Source organism: Urtica dioica, chromosome 5 (genome assembly GCF_054948205.1).
Source record: "Urtica dioica subsp. dioica isolate 48M chromosome 5, U.dioica_male_clone48M_v1_H2, whole genome shotgun sequence".
NCBI classification, from domain to species: domain Eukaryota; kingdom Viridiplantae; phylum Streptophyta; class Magnoliopsida; order Rosales; family Urticaceae; genus Urtica; species Urtica dioica.
In genome coordinates, this window is record NC_142760.1 from 40,653,203 (window position 1) to 40,666,235 (window position 13,033).

The following is a 13,033-nucleotide window of genomic DNA, read 5'->3' on the forward strand; positions in this document are numbered from 1 at the left end:
GAATCTCGAAGCACAACAAACCCAGATCTTCAGTTCGGTTTCGCTGGGGTCAAAGTTCTTAGAGCAAACTTTGGGAATTTTTGTAGTACATCTCTCTTTGCTAAACAATTGTCTAAGTGCTTCAATTATCTGATGATTGAACAATTTTTGCAAGTTCACATGTCAACAAATCGTGTCATTTGTTGACATCTATGTCAATAAATCGTGTTCTTTATTGACATGTATGTCAACAAATTATGTAATTTGCTGACATCTATGTCAACAAATCGCGTCGTTTGCTGAGATATAATTTTCAACAAATTATGTCATTTGTTGACGTGTATGTCAACAAATCATGTCTTTTGTTGAGTTCTATGTCGATAAATCTATTTTGTATGTCAACAAATCATGTCTTTTGTTGAGTTCTATGTCAATAAATCTATTTTCAAGTTTTTCAAAAGTCGTCGCTTTTTATTTTATTAGAGCAAGAAAAAAAAGAGTAGTATAGTTTGAGAAAAAAAATTAAGAAAAATAATAGAGATAGAAAAAGAAGAGAGGAGAAAAACAAGAAAGAAAAGAAAAGATAAGGTTAAAAATGTATACAAAGATTTCTCTCTCCAACTTTTACTAATAGAATTGGCCAAATTATGGTTTTGGTTGATTATGGCAAATGTGTTTGTAGGGACACTAATAGATCCATCCATTTCCCGGAGGAATATTGTAATGCTAACTATGAGCTCATTACTTTGTTAGTTATGCCTTTTTAGTCCCTAAAGTCATTTTAAATAGAATCAAATGCATCATTTGATTATTTTATCCCATTTGAGCACTATCGCCAATTTTATTAATATGTCTCACTTATGGCAGAAAATAACCGTAGTAACAACCATTAGAACATGAAAATAATAAAAATAAATAAAAGAAAAAACCAATCTAAAATAAAGAAAAGAAAAGAAAAAAGCAAGGAAGAAAGATTACACAAAGCCTTTGTGATATCTAGTTCCCTTGCAATAATTAGTCAAAGAAAGCCCTATGTTACAAAGAGACCCTCCAACCATATATAGCTAACGATGCACATATTTAAATTTCATATTCTTCACCGCTTCCACAATGAAATTCCATCTGTAACCAATGATCCAAGGAGGTAGAGTATTACATTGTAAAGCCTCAATAAGAACTAGTTTAGAATCACTCTCAATGATGGAGATGTATTGCCAATAAGAATGCAATTTCTGGATGCTTTTTATATCAAACTTTCAACCACAGCCTCAAGACTTGAGTTAACAAGTACAATTAGGCCTGTAAAATTAATGATACAATGATCATATATATTGAGGCGGATTCGGTCAACACTCCCACATTCACCAAAAAAAGTAGCCATTAACGTTTAATTTAAGACCACAAGGAGGAGGATTCCATTTCAGCCATACAAAACGGGGAGCCATAGTGATGGTAGTAAATTCACACATCGGTAAAAGAGAAAGATCAAACTCATGGCTTGATCTATTGATAAGAAAAGTAAAGTCCTCAATATTCTTCTTAAGACGTTCAACATCCATCGAGCACTCATCGACTCTTAATATATGTAATTTTGTGCTTGACTCTAACGTCAAAACTTTGACTCGTATAGCTAGAACTTTGAATGGATTTGTTGGATTTTAAATCATATATACATACATATATTAGATTGGTGACATTAAGGATTGAGATCCCCCCAAAAAAAAGGATTGAGATCACAATATGACCTACCTTGCCAGCCCAACAAAATCACATCTATAAATAATCATGTATGACTAACCAAGACCTCGCTTAAATAATTTCCTAAACCAATGTTTCACATCACACATTGAATGTCACAAATTCATCAACTAATAACTCAATCTTTTCTTCACCAATAAAAAAAAAAAAAAAAAAAAAAAAAAAAAAAAAAAACCATTATCCCGTGCACAACACTACAACTACAGAAACAAGCTGATATTTTTTTTTCATTTTGAGTTTAACAAATTGGGCATCATCAACTAGTATCATCATATGAAATATGAGAAAGCCATATGAAGAAAAAATAGATAACACTTTTTTGAGTAATCAAATACTTTTTCTTTCTATTGCAATAGCACTTTCTTCCGATCCATCACTCCCATCATCGTCATCAGCATCATCATCATCCTCATCATCATCATCATCATCATCATCATCCCCATTATCATCATGACCATCGTCTTCGCAGATCTGGACTGCGGGGGCGGGCCCTTCGTTCTTGGCCACAGCCAAGAACTCGAGGGCTGTCACAACGTCGCTTATCAAAGGCCTAGTGGCGGCCTCCTCTTGAAGGCACATCGCTGCTACCGCGAGCGCTTGATATAGAGCCTTCACCGGGAAATTTTTTCCGAGCATTGGATCGGCCATCAATGTGAACTTCCTTCTATCTTTGAATAGCGGTTGTGCCTAAAACAAAACATGATAAATAAAACACTCAAATCCAATTTTATCGCTTAAATTGGAATCATCATATGATAAATAATTATAATGATAGTAGATCTTTTGTGTTTCACTAAAAATAAATGTATGATGTATCCCATTTCAAAATAAAGTATGCCACGAATCATTAAAAACATTGAAGTTGTTTTTTTTTTTGCATATATGTACCCTAAGTTAAAAAAGTATATTAAAAAAAAAAAAATCAAAGTTTTGTATAGCTAACATATATACATACATACATACCCAATTGACTAGATTCTGTTCTTCGGTTGGTCTTGCATTGTCTATAACCCTTCTTCCGGTGATGAGCTCCAAAAACACAACCCCGAAGCTATAAACATCGGATTTCGTGGTCAATTGCCCGGTGAGGGCGTATTCGGGAGCGCAATAGCCATAGGTCCCCATGACTCGGGTGGACACATGAGTCTTGTCGCCTGTTGGGCCCAACTTTGCGAGCCCAAAATCGGAGAGCTTTGGGTTGAACTCCTTGTCTAGAAGTATGTTTGAGGCCTTGAAATCGCGGTATATCACGGGGGGATTGGCTTGTTCGTGTAGGTATTCGAGTCCTTTGGCTGCACCGGCTGCGATTTTCATCCTTGCGTCCCAATCCAAAGGCTCACCATCGGGCGGTAGATCTGAAAGCCATTTTGGTTTTGATAAAGAAATATATGTTAATTCCCTTAAAAAAAAATCAATTTCAAGCTATAATTTGTACTTGTGTGAATAGGAAATACTTTTTAAGATTGATAACACTAAAGAAATCAATTTCAAGCTACAACTTTTTTTTATTCTTTCTTTCTTTCCTTTCTTTCAAAGGTACAAACTATTCTTACCTAGGCGTATGAGATATCGAAATGAAATGCGTAATGAGAAGCATTTGAATAGATTTTTTTAGGTTTAACATTTCGATGAACACCGGGGTTTGTATGAGAAAGTAGTGAAACAAAAAGATATTAATTGTATATGAAAAATGTGAGATGTGCAATTGAGAGAATACCAAGAAGGTGATCTTCCAAGGAGCCATTAGGCATGTACTCATACACCAAAATCCTCTGATCTCCATCAGCACAATATCCAACAAGATTCACAAGATTTGGATGATGAAGAAGGCTCAGAATCAACACTTCTACTAGGAACTCTCTATTCCCTTGGAACCCATTCCTGTCAAGTTGCTTCACAGCAACTACCTAATTATTTTAAATCATTAGTACCCAAAGAAAAATAAATAAATCCATAAATAAAGGTTTTGTATGCGGCCCCTAAATTTTACGGGTTGTGGTAAATCTTACGGGTATGTACGAATTTTTTTTCCAGAGGGGGCAAATGAAAAATAGGGTAAAATTGACATTTTTAAAATTTCAAGGGTGACACTTTTGTCCCCTGATCTCCACTTGCCCGTGCTCGTAATTTTTTTGTTTTTAATTTTCATCAATTTGACAGAATCTCAAGTGTGAAATCAACTTGACCTTAACATGTGATTTTTTTTATTTTTTTTTTATATAAAAAGTACGTGGGACTCTAATTTGTTGACAAAAAAGTATGAAGATCAATGAGCTTCTGTATAAAGTAGAAAAATGTTGAATTTGAGTACGAACCACATGAACGGACATGAGATTTCGTCAAAAAAACCTAAAGGAAGTCGGGCAAAAAAATGCTATGAGGACTTTTTTTTTCCTTCAAAGTTTAAGGATTGGTATGGTGCTACAAAAGAAAAACCAATCTACCACAACCTAGCGTTCGGGGATAAAAGATGCAAAAAAGAGTAAATATAAATATCACTAGAAAATATCAACATTGCATCCCTAAGATCCTACCTTTTTTTTTTTTTTTTTTTTTTTCTTTCTTTTCATTATAGTATATATATTATTATTTAATTATTACTTGATTTTTGCTTTCGATGTTTCCTCGGTAGACTCTTCCAAATCCGCCTTCGCCGAGGAGGTGGTCAGGGTGAAAGTTTTGCGTGGCGACACAAAGCTCTCGAAACGAAAATATCTGCGCCGTAATGTTCCCTTTTCCGATCTTCCCTATTTCTTCATTTATGTACCTTTTTCTGCTACTATCTGTAACCATGCATTAATTAGTCATTTTTATTTTTTAGCCCTCATTATTTAATTTGGATAATATACTATGATAGCTCTCATCTTCTCTTTGCTAAAAGGAAATCATAGCGAATTGAATCATTTACGTAGAAATTAAGCCACAAAAATGTATGAGATCATCGATCTTCACATCTTTCAAATGCCAAAATAAATATATATAAAAATTAAACAAAATGTGGATGATTTCGTACGTAAAAGAGTACGTGCATGTTAGAAAAACCCAGGCAATTTGATACATATCAATAAAAGTCAAGACGCTCTTTTCTTTCTTTTCTTTTTCATGGTTGAATATTAAACCATAGTAATCCATTAAAAGAAAACCACGTAAAATATAACGGAGATAAAGAGGGCAATTCAAATGCTTAGATGTTGATCTTTTCAGAGGAAATCACATTGAAGAAGAACCTATAAATTATAATATCCAAATAAATCTAAAATATATATATTTATATAGATATATGAAGCACCACATAAAAAAGAGAAATTCCATGATCCAATATATACAAAACGTAATCCAAGAAAGATTTACCATTTTTGAATGAGAGGTTTGCAAAAGAGGCCAAAGTTTTGGTGTCTTTATATTCCTTAATGCTCTTCCTCAACGTCTTTCTGTGAGTCTTCTCTTCCGACATACAACATGAAAAACAGTTCATCTTTGATTTTTATCTTCTCCTACAAATCACACATCGAGTCTCAACAAAAAATAATTGAAGAACAAGAAGAAGAAAAAAAAAAAATTAAAGGTGTTTCCCAAATAACAACTAAACCACAAATCGCTAAATAATAAAAAGTATTATATTATCGAGGATCTGGTTTTAGTTTTTCACAAGCATACAAAAAAAAAAAATTGTCGTATTGTTATTTATTTATTTATTATTAAAGAAATTTTGAGTTTCTTGGAAACGTATTCAATTCCGGTAGGCAAAGGACTGAGCGAAATTTACTATGTTTAGGAGAAACCAGCAAAGCGCTCATAATTGCCATTAACTACTATGTTATTTTTCATAACCAATTTTGATATGTGCATTTAACTTTAACTTATGAGAAAAGGGAAAAATAAATATAAATCTTCAAATTATACATTAGAGTTTAAATGTAATTTTGATGTGAGAATGCATATGCACTTGAAAATCCGATTTCCTATCATTAGACGTTAAAAAGCTACCAGCTATATTTATCCATCAAGACAAACCAACATAAATGCTTATAGTTAGAGAACATTAATTTAGATCTTCTATGTGGTTGTTATCTTTTTATAATTATTTATTATCATTATATCTTAACAACCCTAAAAGTAGACTTGGGGACATCAAAATGGCCTTATATAAATTTTACTTATTGTTACATTATATTATTATTAACTTAGAATTTAAAATTTTTACATATACTTTATTTAAAAAAAAGGAAGAAAAAAAATGTCAACCTATAACTCTTTCCCTCCCCTTCTTTCTTCATTGTTTTTATTTTTTCCTTTCTACAACTCTCCCTCCATCTCCGACTTTCTTTCTCTCGTTCCATCTTCCTCCTCGTGCTCTCCACCGTCCTTTCTATATATGTCTTCTTTTTTAATTAACCAAAGTCCAAACTCAACTTAGGAGAAATGCCAAAAACAAGTTTTGGTGATGTGACATGCAAAACTAGAAGAAACGTTTAACGTAGGCTCTTATAGGTATGTAGAGCACTAGAGCTTACTAAATTATCATTAGTTTTTTTTTTCTTTCTAATATACATCTAATATTCACACATGTTTTCTCTCTCCCGGCCTCAATTACAAATACATCCAATACTATAATTGAGATGAATAAAATGAAAACGGTAAACTCATTTTTATAACCTTTGAAAATCATCACTTTATACTTCTTTATCATACTTTTAATATTTTTTTTTCCAAAAACGAATAACTTCCACCTTGACAAAATATACTTGAAGACTTCATAGCTCATGTTGCTTACCATTATCTTTCGTTGACAATCATATATCTTAACTCAAAGAACTATAATCTACCGTTACAATAGACTACTTAGGAGACCGCAATCCAACCTTTTTCTTCTTTTAATCAATTAACTATGTTGAAACTCGTGGCGCAACTTCTAGTTGCTCGGCCATTCCAAAAGTTCTTTAGCGATCAACATAACTTCTTCCTCACACACTTTACAAACCCGTTTTAAACTCTCAATACCACATCCTCTATCATGGTAAAGCAAACATATGATGAGGATTTTACTTTGATAGTTATTACTATCTCCTCTAACTTTAGAGACGTTGCGAGCATAGGGTAGAGAGCGCTTTGTCGATTCATGCTTTGTTTAATGATCTCTTTTCACGTGAACATTTATTCACATTCTCAAAAACCTTAGTATGAACTATATTTTGTAAAAAGTTGATGGCTACCAACGTTGACTCTATATGTTTAGGACATCCTTCACTCATTAGTCCTTTTTCTTAAACAACACTCTTTTTTATTAACGTTGAAAAAAATCCGAAGTCTATTTTTTGTACATCAAGACCGGCTTCATATATTTAAAAGAAATTTGAAGCGGCAAGATTAGAATGAGAGCCTTGTCATCATCATCTATATCAAGTTCAACTACTTCAATATCATAAACGATGCCATCGAGAACTGAGATTCGCGTACCTTCATCCATTCAACATTAATATTGTGTGGAATTGGCCTGTTAGGTAAACTAAATCGATAGTTGATAGGGCCTTCGCGTGACACAATGCTTCAAGATATTCCAAAGCTTCTTTGCCCGTTGAAATTTCGTGCGCATTTGTGAGAAATTTCTTATTCAACAAGGTTATATTGGTCTGACAACACTCAAAATCATCTCATCCGTGTTGGACTTCTTAGAACCTCTCCATAATTACAGCTCAACAATGCTAGATCACCATTGCCAGGAAAACTTTGGAAGCGCCACAAGGTTTCCCTTCAAGACATTGTGTCTCGAGATAGTATCAACATATATTTGACTTTGCACAACAAACTTCACCAACTTAAGAAGTTCACCATTCTACTTCACACTTCTTGTTTGATTTGCAAAAAGTAGCTAAGCAGCACTATCAATTTTATTGTACTCTATTTTAGAAACTCTTTTATGATATGGAAGACTGAAGAATGCTACAACCAATGACGAAGCTAGAATATTTTTTCACGGAGACTAAATATAAATTTGTTAGATAACTATTTTAATTTATCTAATTAAATAAATTGATTAAAAAACTATTACTAAGTTTATAAGCTTTAATTATTTTAAAAAATAAGTTATGAGGGATAATTATTTGTTATAATATGTTAGGAGACTTGAATTTATAATATGTAATTATTGTTTTTACAATGAGTTATGTGGCAAAATTATTTATATAAAAAAAAAAAAGGGGGTGGACACCACCTAGCTTCGTCGATGGCTACAACCATAAAGCATACTAAAAGATTCAAGAACCTATAACGCACATTTTATAAAATATTATAAAAAAATTATTTGGTCAAGGGAAAAGGGAAATAAAGTGCCAAATTGCATAGAGATAGTGGAGTGGTTTTTGTTTTTATTTTTAGTATAAACAACGATGCTCAATAATATTAAAAATGTGAAATGATGCCACTGAGAGCAATACACAAATTAAAAATATCAAAGGCTTAAATTATTATATATTATTTGGACTGAGGGAAAAGGCAAATAAAGTGAACCATATACATTAAGAATAGAGGAAAGGTTTATTTATTTAATATAAAGTATAAACTAAGATGGTCACTAGCTAATATTATAGTTATTGTGCAACATTCTTTATATTTGAGCATCTTAGTTTATATTGAATTACAACCCTTGGGTCCTTGTCTGGATGGAAAAATAAAACGTAGAGGGTTAACCAATATGCCAGCTTTCGAGAAAAAAAAAAAAAAAAAACCCAATCTGCATAAATATAAATGTGATACTTTTCAGGAGTAACTAGTAAATGAAAACGTTTTGTGGGTAAGCTTTTCATTTATATTTCAATTTACATGTAGCATAATATAATGCAATCTTTGTTGTTTTTCTTAAGATCTTCGTGCTTCAAATTTGATGCTGATTTTAAATTTTTTTAGCGAGAACTCATCAATTTACCATGCAATCAATGAATAATTTATGCAAAAAAAAAAAAAAAAAAAAAAGCAACCAATGAATGCCAAATCTTATTATAAATTTCATGTATTTTGTATTCAAGTGGCAGTCATATTTCTTACATATTTGATCAGTAATCAGATAAATATTTTAAGCAATTTCAGCTGATCCCTCTCCAACAAAAAAAAAAAAAAAACTTTGAATTGGAAGCCTAGACTCGTATTATATGCCGTTCTCATATGATGTTTAGACTGCTCTCTTCATAAACAACCGGTCTTTTGTCTTGGTGGTATTTCTAATCGAAACGACCCAATTGTAAGAGCGGAGCTTTATAAGAAATACCATCATTCATTTCCACAAAGAAACAACATAATCAATCTAGATTAGACCCTAACTAAATACCGATAAGAGGTTGTAAAGAACTAGTACTGACCACTCATGAAACAACTAATAAATAATGCATTATACAACTTTAATATGATAGAGCGGTTATGAATTAACCTTCCAAAGCTATGGTCCAATTCTTCATTCTGGCTTCTTCTTCAAATATTCTTAATCTTGGTGAATAGGATTATAAAGAGCAGCATGATCTAACTCATCTCAGCCGGACCTACCTCGGACCAGAGAGACTCTGCTTTGGTTTAAGACTAGTGGAGGGTTTTCGAGATGGAGAGAATTGTCGCCATCCATCAAATTCGTGAACTTTTGATACAATAAAATGAATCTACTACAACTCAAGTTCGAGAGCCAGTGGTATAAATAAGTCTTATAGAAATTGAATGTTGACCAAAATAAAACTATGGGGGATTAAAATATCGATACCGATACCAATACCGAAGTTTTGATTTTACTGATATATCGAGTATCGATGGATATCTTATAACAATTTCAATACCAACTATCGATGATAAAGATTATATATCGACTACCGACGGATATATCGACGAAAATTCTATAACAAATAGATATTATGTATATATCATACGTATAACATTTATATTATAAATTTATATATATATATATATATATATACATATAACATATCTATATATGTATATATTTATATCTATAAATATACTTAATGAATGAATATATAACATTTGTTTGAATTTTGAACCACTTGATTTTAACTTGAAACAAAAGAATGCAAAAAAAAAAAAAAACCATCTTTGATGTTATTTAGCTAACAAATAAAGTTCACCTTATTGTGAAATTAAAAATTGAAAGAAATCACTCCATATAAACTTATGTGGTTCTATGAATTTTCAGAAGCAACAATGAGTCTTTATCAGCCCAAGAACTCAAGTTTAAATTTTGGGCCTGTTTAGAGCCATAAAAATCGGTATTTCAAGAATAATTTTTCTGTTTTTGGATGTGATAGTCATTTTTCCATAAATATCGGTATTTGAGGAATAAAAATGATATTTAAGCTGTTATATTAATTTTTATACCGAACTTCCCATTTTTCCTTGATATCGACGATATATCGTTGGTATTTTGAACCTTGCATGTGAAAATATGAGGGCGTGCCACGTCATTAGAAACACATTTAACAAGCTAAATAACCAAGGAGTTACCTCGACCCAGTCAGTCTAAAGTCAACAAGAGGCCTCATGATCGCTTTAGGACCGATTGACGACTCGAGGAGCGTACCCAAATCCTTGTACTCACGCAATATCACTTAAGATTATGCTCGGACCCCTCGCTAATAGAGTTAGTACGAGATACTTTTGACTCCTCGAACGCAATACAAGTAAAAGAAATAAAGGTCCTTCATTGCAGCGATTCTCGGAGAAGATGAACCTTTCAAGTGCTCCGGCCATTTTCAGTCCAAAGCATACGGTCCGAATAAATGTAGAACGTACATTTTTTTGGCAGGTTGAATTCATGATCGCTTTAGGACCGATTGGCGACTCGAGGAGCGTACCCAGATCCTTGTACTCACGCAATATCACTTAAGATTATGCTCGGACCCCTCGCTAATAGAGTTATTACGAGATACTTTTGACTCCTCGAACGTAATACAAGTAAAAGAAATAAAGGTCCTTCATTGCAGCGATTCTCGGAGAAGATGAACCTTTTCAAGTGCTCCGACCATTTTCAGTCCAAAGCAAACGGTGCGGATAAATGTAGAACGTACAATTTTTTGGCAGGTTGAATTCCACCAACAGTGCTCCATGTACTCCCATCCCTTATGTTGTTTATGTTTTGCATTCTTTAACACATTTGAGTTAGTAAATGAACTTTGTCTACGAAGCTCAACCGAATCCATCCCGCTCAAGCAATTTACTTGTCACCAAAATTATAGCGACAACTACGATAATATATAGTTAAAATGGAAAAAATGAAAATTATATATTGACGTTTAAATGGATAATTACCATCTATCATTCTCTAAATTACAATAAAGTATTCATTATATTTTGTGCATTACTCCTAAGATCTTCTACTACTCGCATGCTAGTTGACCTAAGCCTTGACCACTCCGAGAGCTTGCTACTCGTTTGTCGATTTAGCCGTCTATGTCATCCTTGGTCAGCACTCTCTCAACCACCTCATCAATGTCATTCGCGTCCTTCTCCACTAACTCAATGACCATGGCATCCTTGAACACCATGAGCCCAAACTCGGAGTAGCCCTCGACTCCCTATTGTAGTCCCTCCACGACACGGCCTTTAGGCACAAATTGTACCATTCACCACGAGACATGCTTTACTTAAGCCCCATCTGTAAATTTGAGCAATTGGAACAAAAGAGAACCGAAATTCTCCTTCGCTCCGATAGTAAAACGAAACCATATTTTGGTTTTGTGAATAGTTGCCACAATATTTTTTTTTCTTTTCATTTTCTTGAACTACATAGTATTTTAGTTATTGTTTGGAACGGAAGTCCTAGTCCCGTTTGGCTGAAATTCTGGTCACTTTATACCGAGATTCTGGCCAAAATTATCCCAAGATTACTCGTTCATGATGATTGCAGGACCATAATATTGAAGCCATCGATTCAGTCGGTCTCCCGAATCTAGAGGTCAAGGAATTTTAGGGAGGTCTCGTTAGGCCACGCTATAGGGCAAATATATGCCCGTCCATCAATGCTAGCTAGCTTGCGGGGCCAAAAGATTGAAGCCATCGATTGAATCGGTCTTCCCCAATCTAGAGCTCGAGGAATCTTAGGGAGCTCTCAAAGAGGTTCAATCAATACTAACACTCAGCTTTTTATCAAAAAAAAAAAAAATGAGTCCATTAATATATAACGTTATTTACATATCTGGTTTATTAGTTAGCCAACTTTTAATAAGTTTCTGGTAAATAGTCATAAGTAATTATTTAAACTTAACTACAAAAAAAAGTGTAAATACATATAAATACGTGAGTCAAGTCTGTGACTATTTACCTAATATTTATAAAAAGGTTGACTAAACATCAATTGAAAATTGAAACATATATTTGCTGTAATTTTAGTAATAGTTAGGTCTGAAAGTTGAAAGTGTCAGCCTAATGTTTTGTAAATAAAAAATTAAATCATTAATTTCTAGTATAGAATTCGAGCAATTATTGGCTTGATAAATAATTATCCCAAACAATGTGAAATTTATTGATAACATTTGAAGAGGTTCCAATATTGAGGAGATGATTAAAAAGACATTTGATTCTAGGTTTCTTTTTTATTTTAAATTTGTTTTAAAACATATTTTTGGATACCAGGCAGTTATGATGAATAAACCAACAAGCCTCCCTAAGATTCAAGCTCAGTAGCTCACTATATTTGAAGTGAATAATACCTTCTTCTCCTATGAAGTTTAACATGAGCTCAAATTTCCAAATCTCTCAGAAAAGGTTTATCATCAATGGAAGTCAGTCCACTACTTTTTAAATTTTAAACACCAATCCTCATTGAGATACAGACATAAAAAGAAGAAATAAACAATAAAAGAAGGAAAACAAACTGAACAAAGAACACCCCTCAGAAATCAAATGTTCATCCAGTAATTCAGACCACTACTTTAAAATTCAATAACTCATCATAGGGGTTTATCGAAAAAGAAAACGAGAGAAAACATAAAGCATACGTATTTAGCAATATGAGAAATCTATTGCTCGGCCGTTTTCAGAAATTCAGTAGAAAGAGAGATAACCAGAACCTAGCAGAATCATAGTTGCAAGAAAAAAAAATCTGGGTAAAGTTCGAAACTTTTGCGAAATCTATGGTAGTGTACGAAACCAATTTCGTTAGAACTAACCAGATCTAAGGATTGAGGAAGTGAAGAGACCAAGTACAGATTAGGGTTTTGTTTGAGGTTTTATATAGGAGATTTTAGATATCCAATTTGGGAATTTTTGTCGTACCGTCGATTTCTAATATTACACGTATCGTTTT

The 13,033-nt window shown here is 33.0% G+C and overlaps 1 protein-coding gene and 2 non-coding genes across 3 annotated transcripts; all 3 read right to left on the reverse strand.

Moving 5' to 3' along the window:
* Nucleotides 1-1,900: 1,900 nt before the first annotated feature.
* LOC149398518 (Protein kinase superfamily protein) lies at nucleotides 1,901-5,372 on the reverse strand. The gene is made up of 5 exons (XM_089615164.1): nucleotides 5,089-5,372; nucleotides 4,339-4,520; nucleotides 3,455-3,644; nucleotides 2,701-3,092; nucleotides 1,901-2,424 (listed from the first exon to the last, which is right to left on the reverse strand). The coding sequence occupies exons 1-5, from the start codon at nucleotides 5,210-5,212 to the stop codon at nucleotides 2,065-2,067; spliced, it is 1,248 nt and encodes a 415-aa protein (XP_089471290.1). The 5' UTR covers nucleotides 5,213-5,372; the 3' UTR covers nucleotides 1,901-2,064.
* A 7,105-nt stretch (nucleotides 5,373-12,477) lies between these two features.
* Nucleotides 12,478-12,557, reverse strand: LOC149398519 (small nucleolar RNA R21). Its single transcript, XR_016299320.1, has one exon. It is a non-coding gene; the product is annotated as a small nucleolar RNA R21 (small nucleolar RNA).
* Nucleotides 12,558-12,613: 56 nt separating this feature from the next.
* On the reverse strand, nucleotides 12,614-12,688 carry LOC149398520 (small nucleolar RNA R21). The gene has a single exon (XR_016299321.1). It is a non-coding gene; the product is annotated as a small nucleolar RNA R21 (small nucleolar RNA).
* Between the last annotated feature and the right edge of the window lie 345 nt (nucleotides 12,689-13,033).

Excerpts from the sequence above, each read along its gene's own strand:
- LOC149398518 (XM_089615164.1), bottom strand. The coding sequence starts at position 5,212 with ATGAACTGTTTTTCATGTTGTATGTCGGAAGAGAAGACTCACAGAAAG. Across the intron at positions 3,645-4,338 it reads ACATCGAAAGCAAAAATCAA|GTAGTTGCTGTGAAGCAACT; the intron begins GTAATAATTAAA and ends TAAAATAATTAG. Across the intron at positions 3,093-3,454 it reads CTTGGAAGATCACCTTCTTG|ATCTACCGCCCGATGGTGAG; the intron begins GTATTCTCTCAA and ends AATGGCTTTCAG.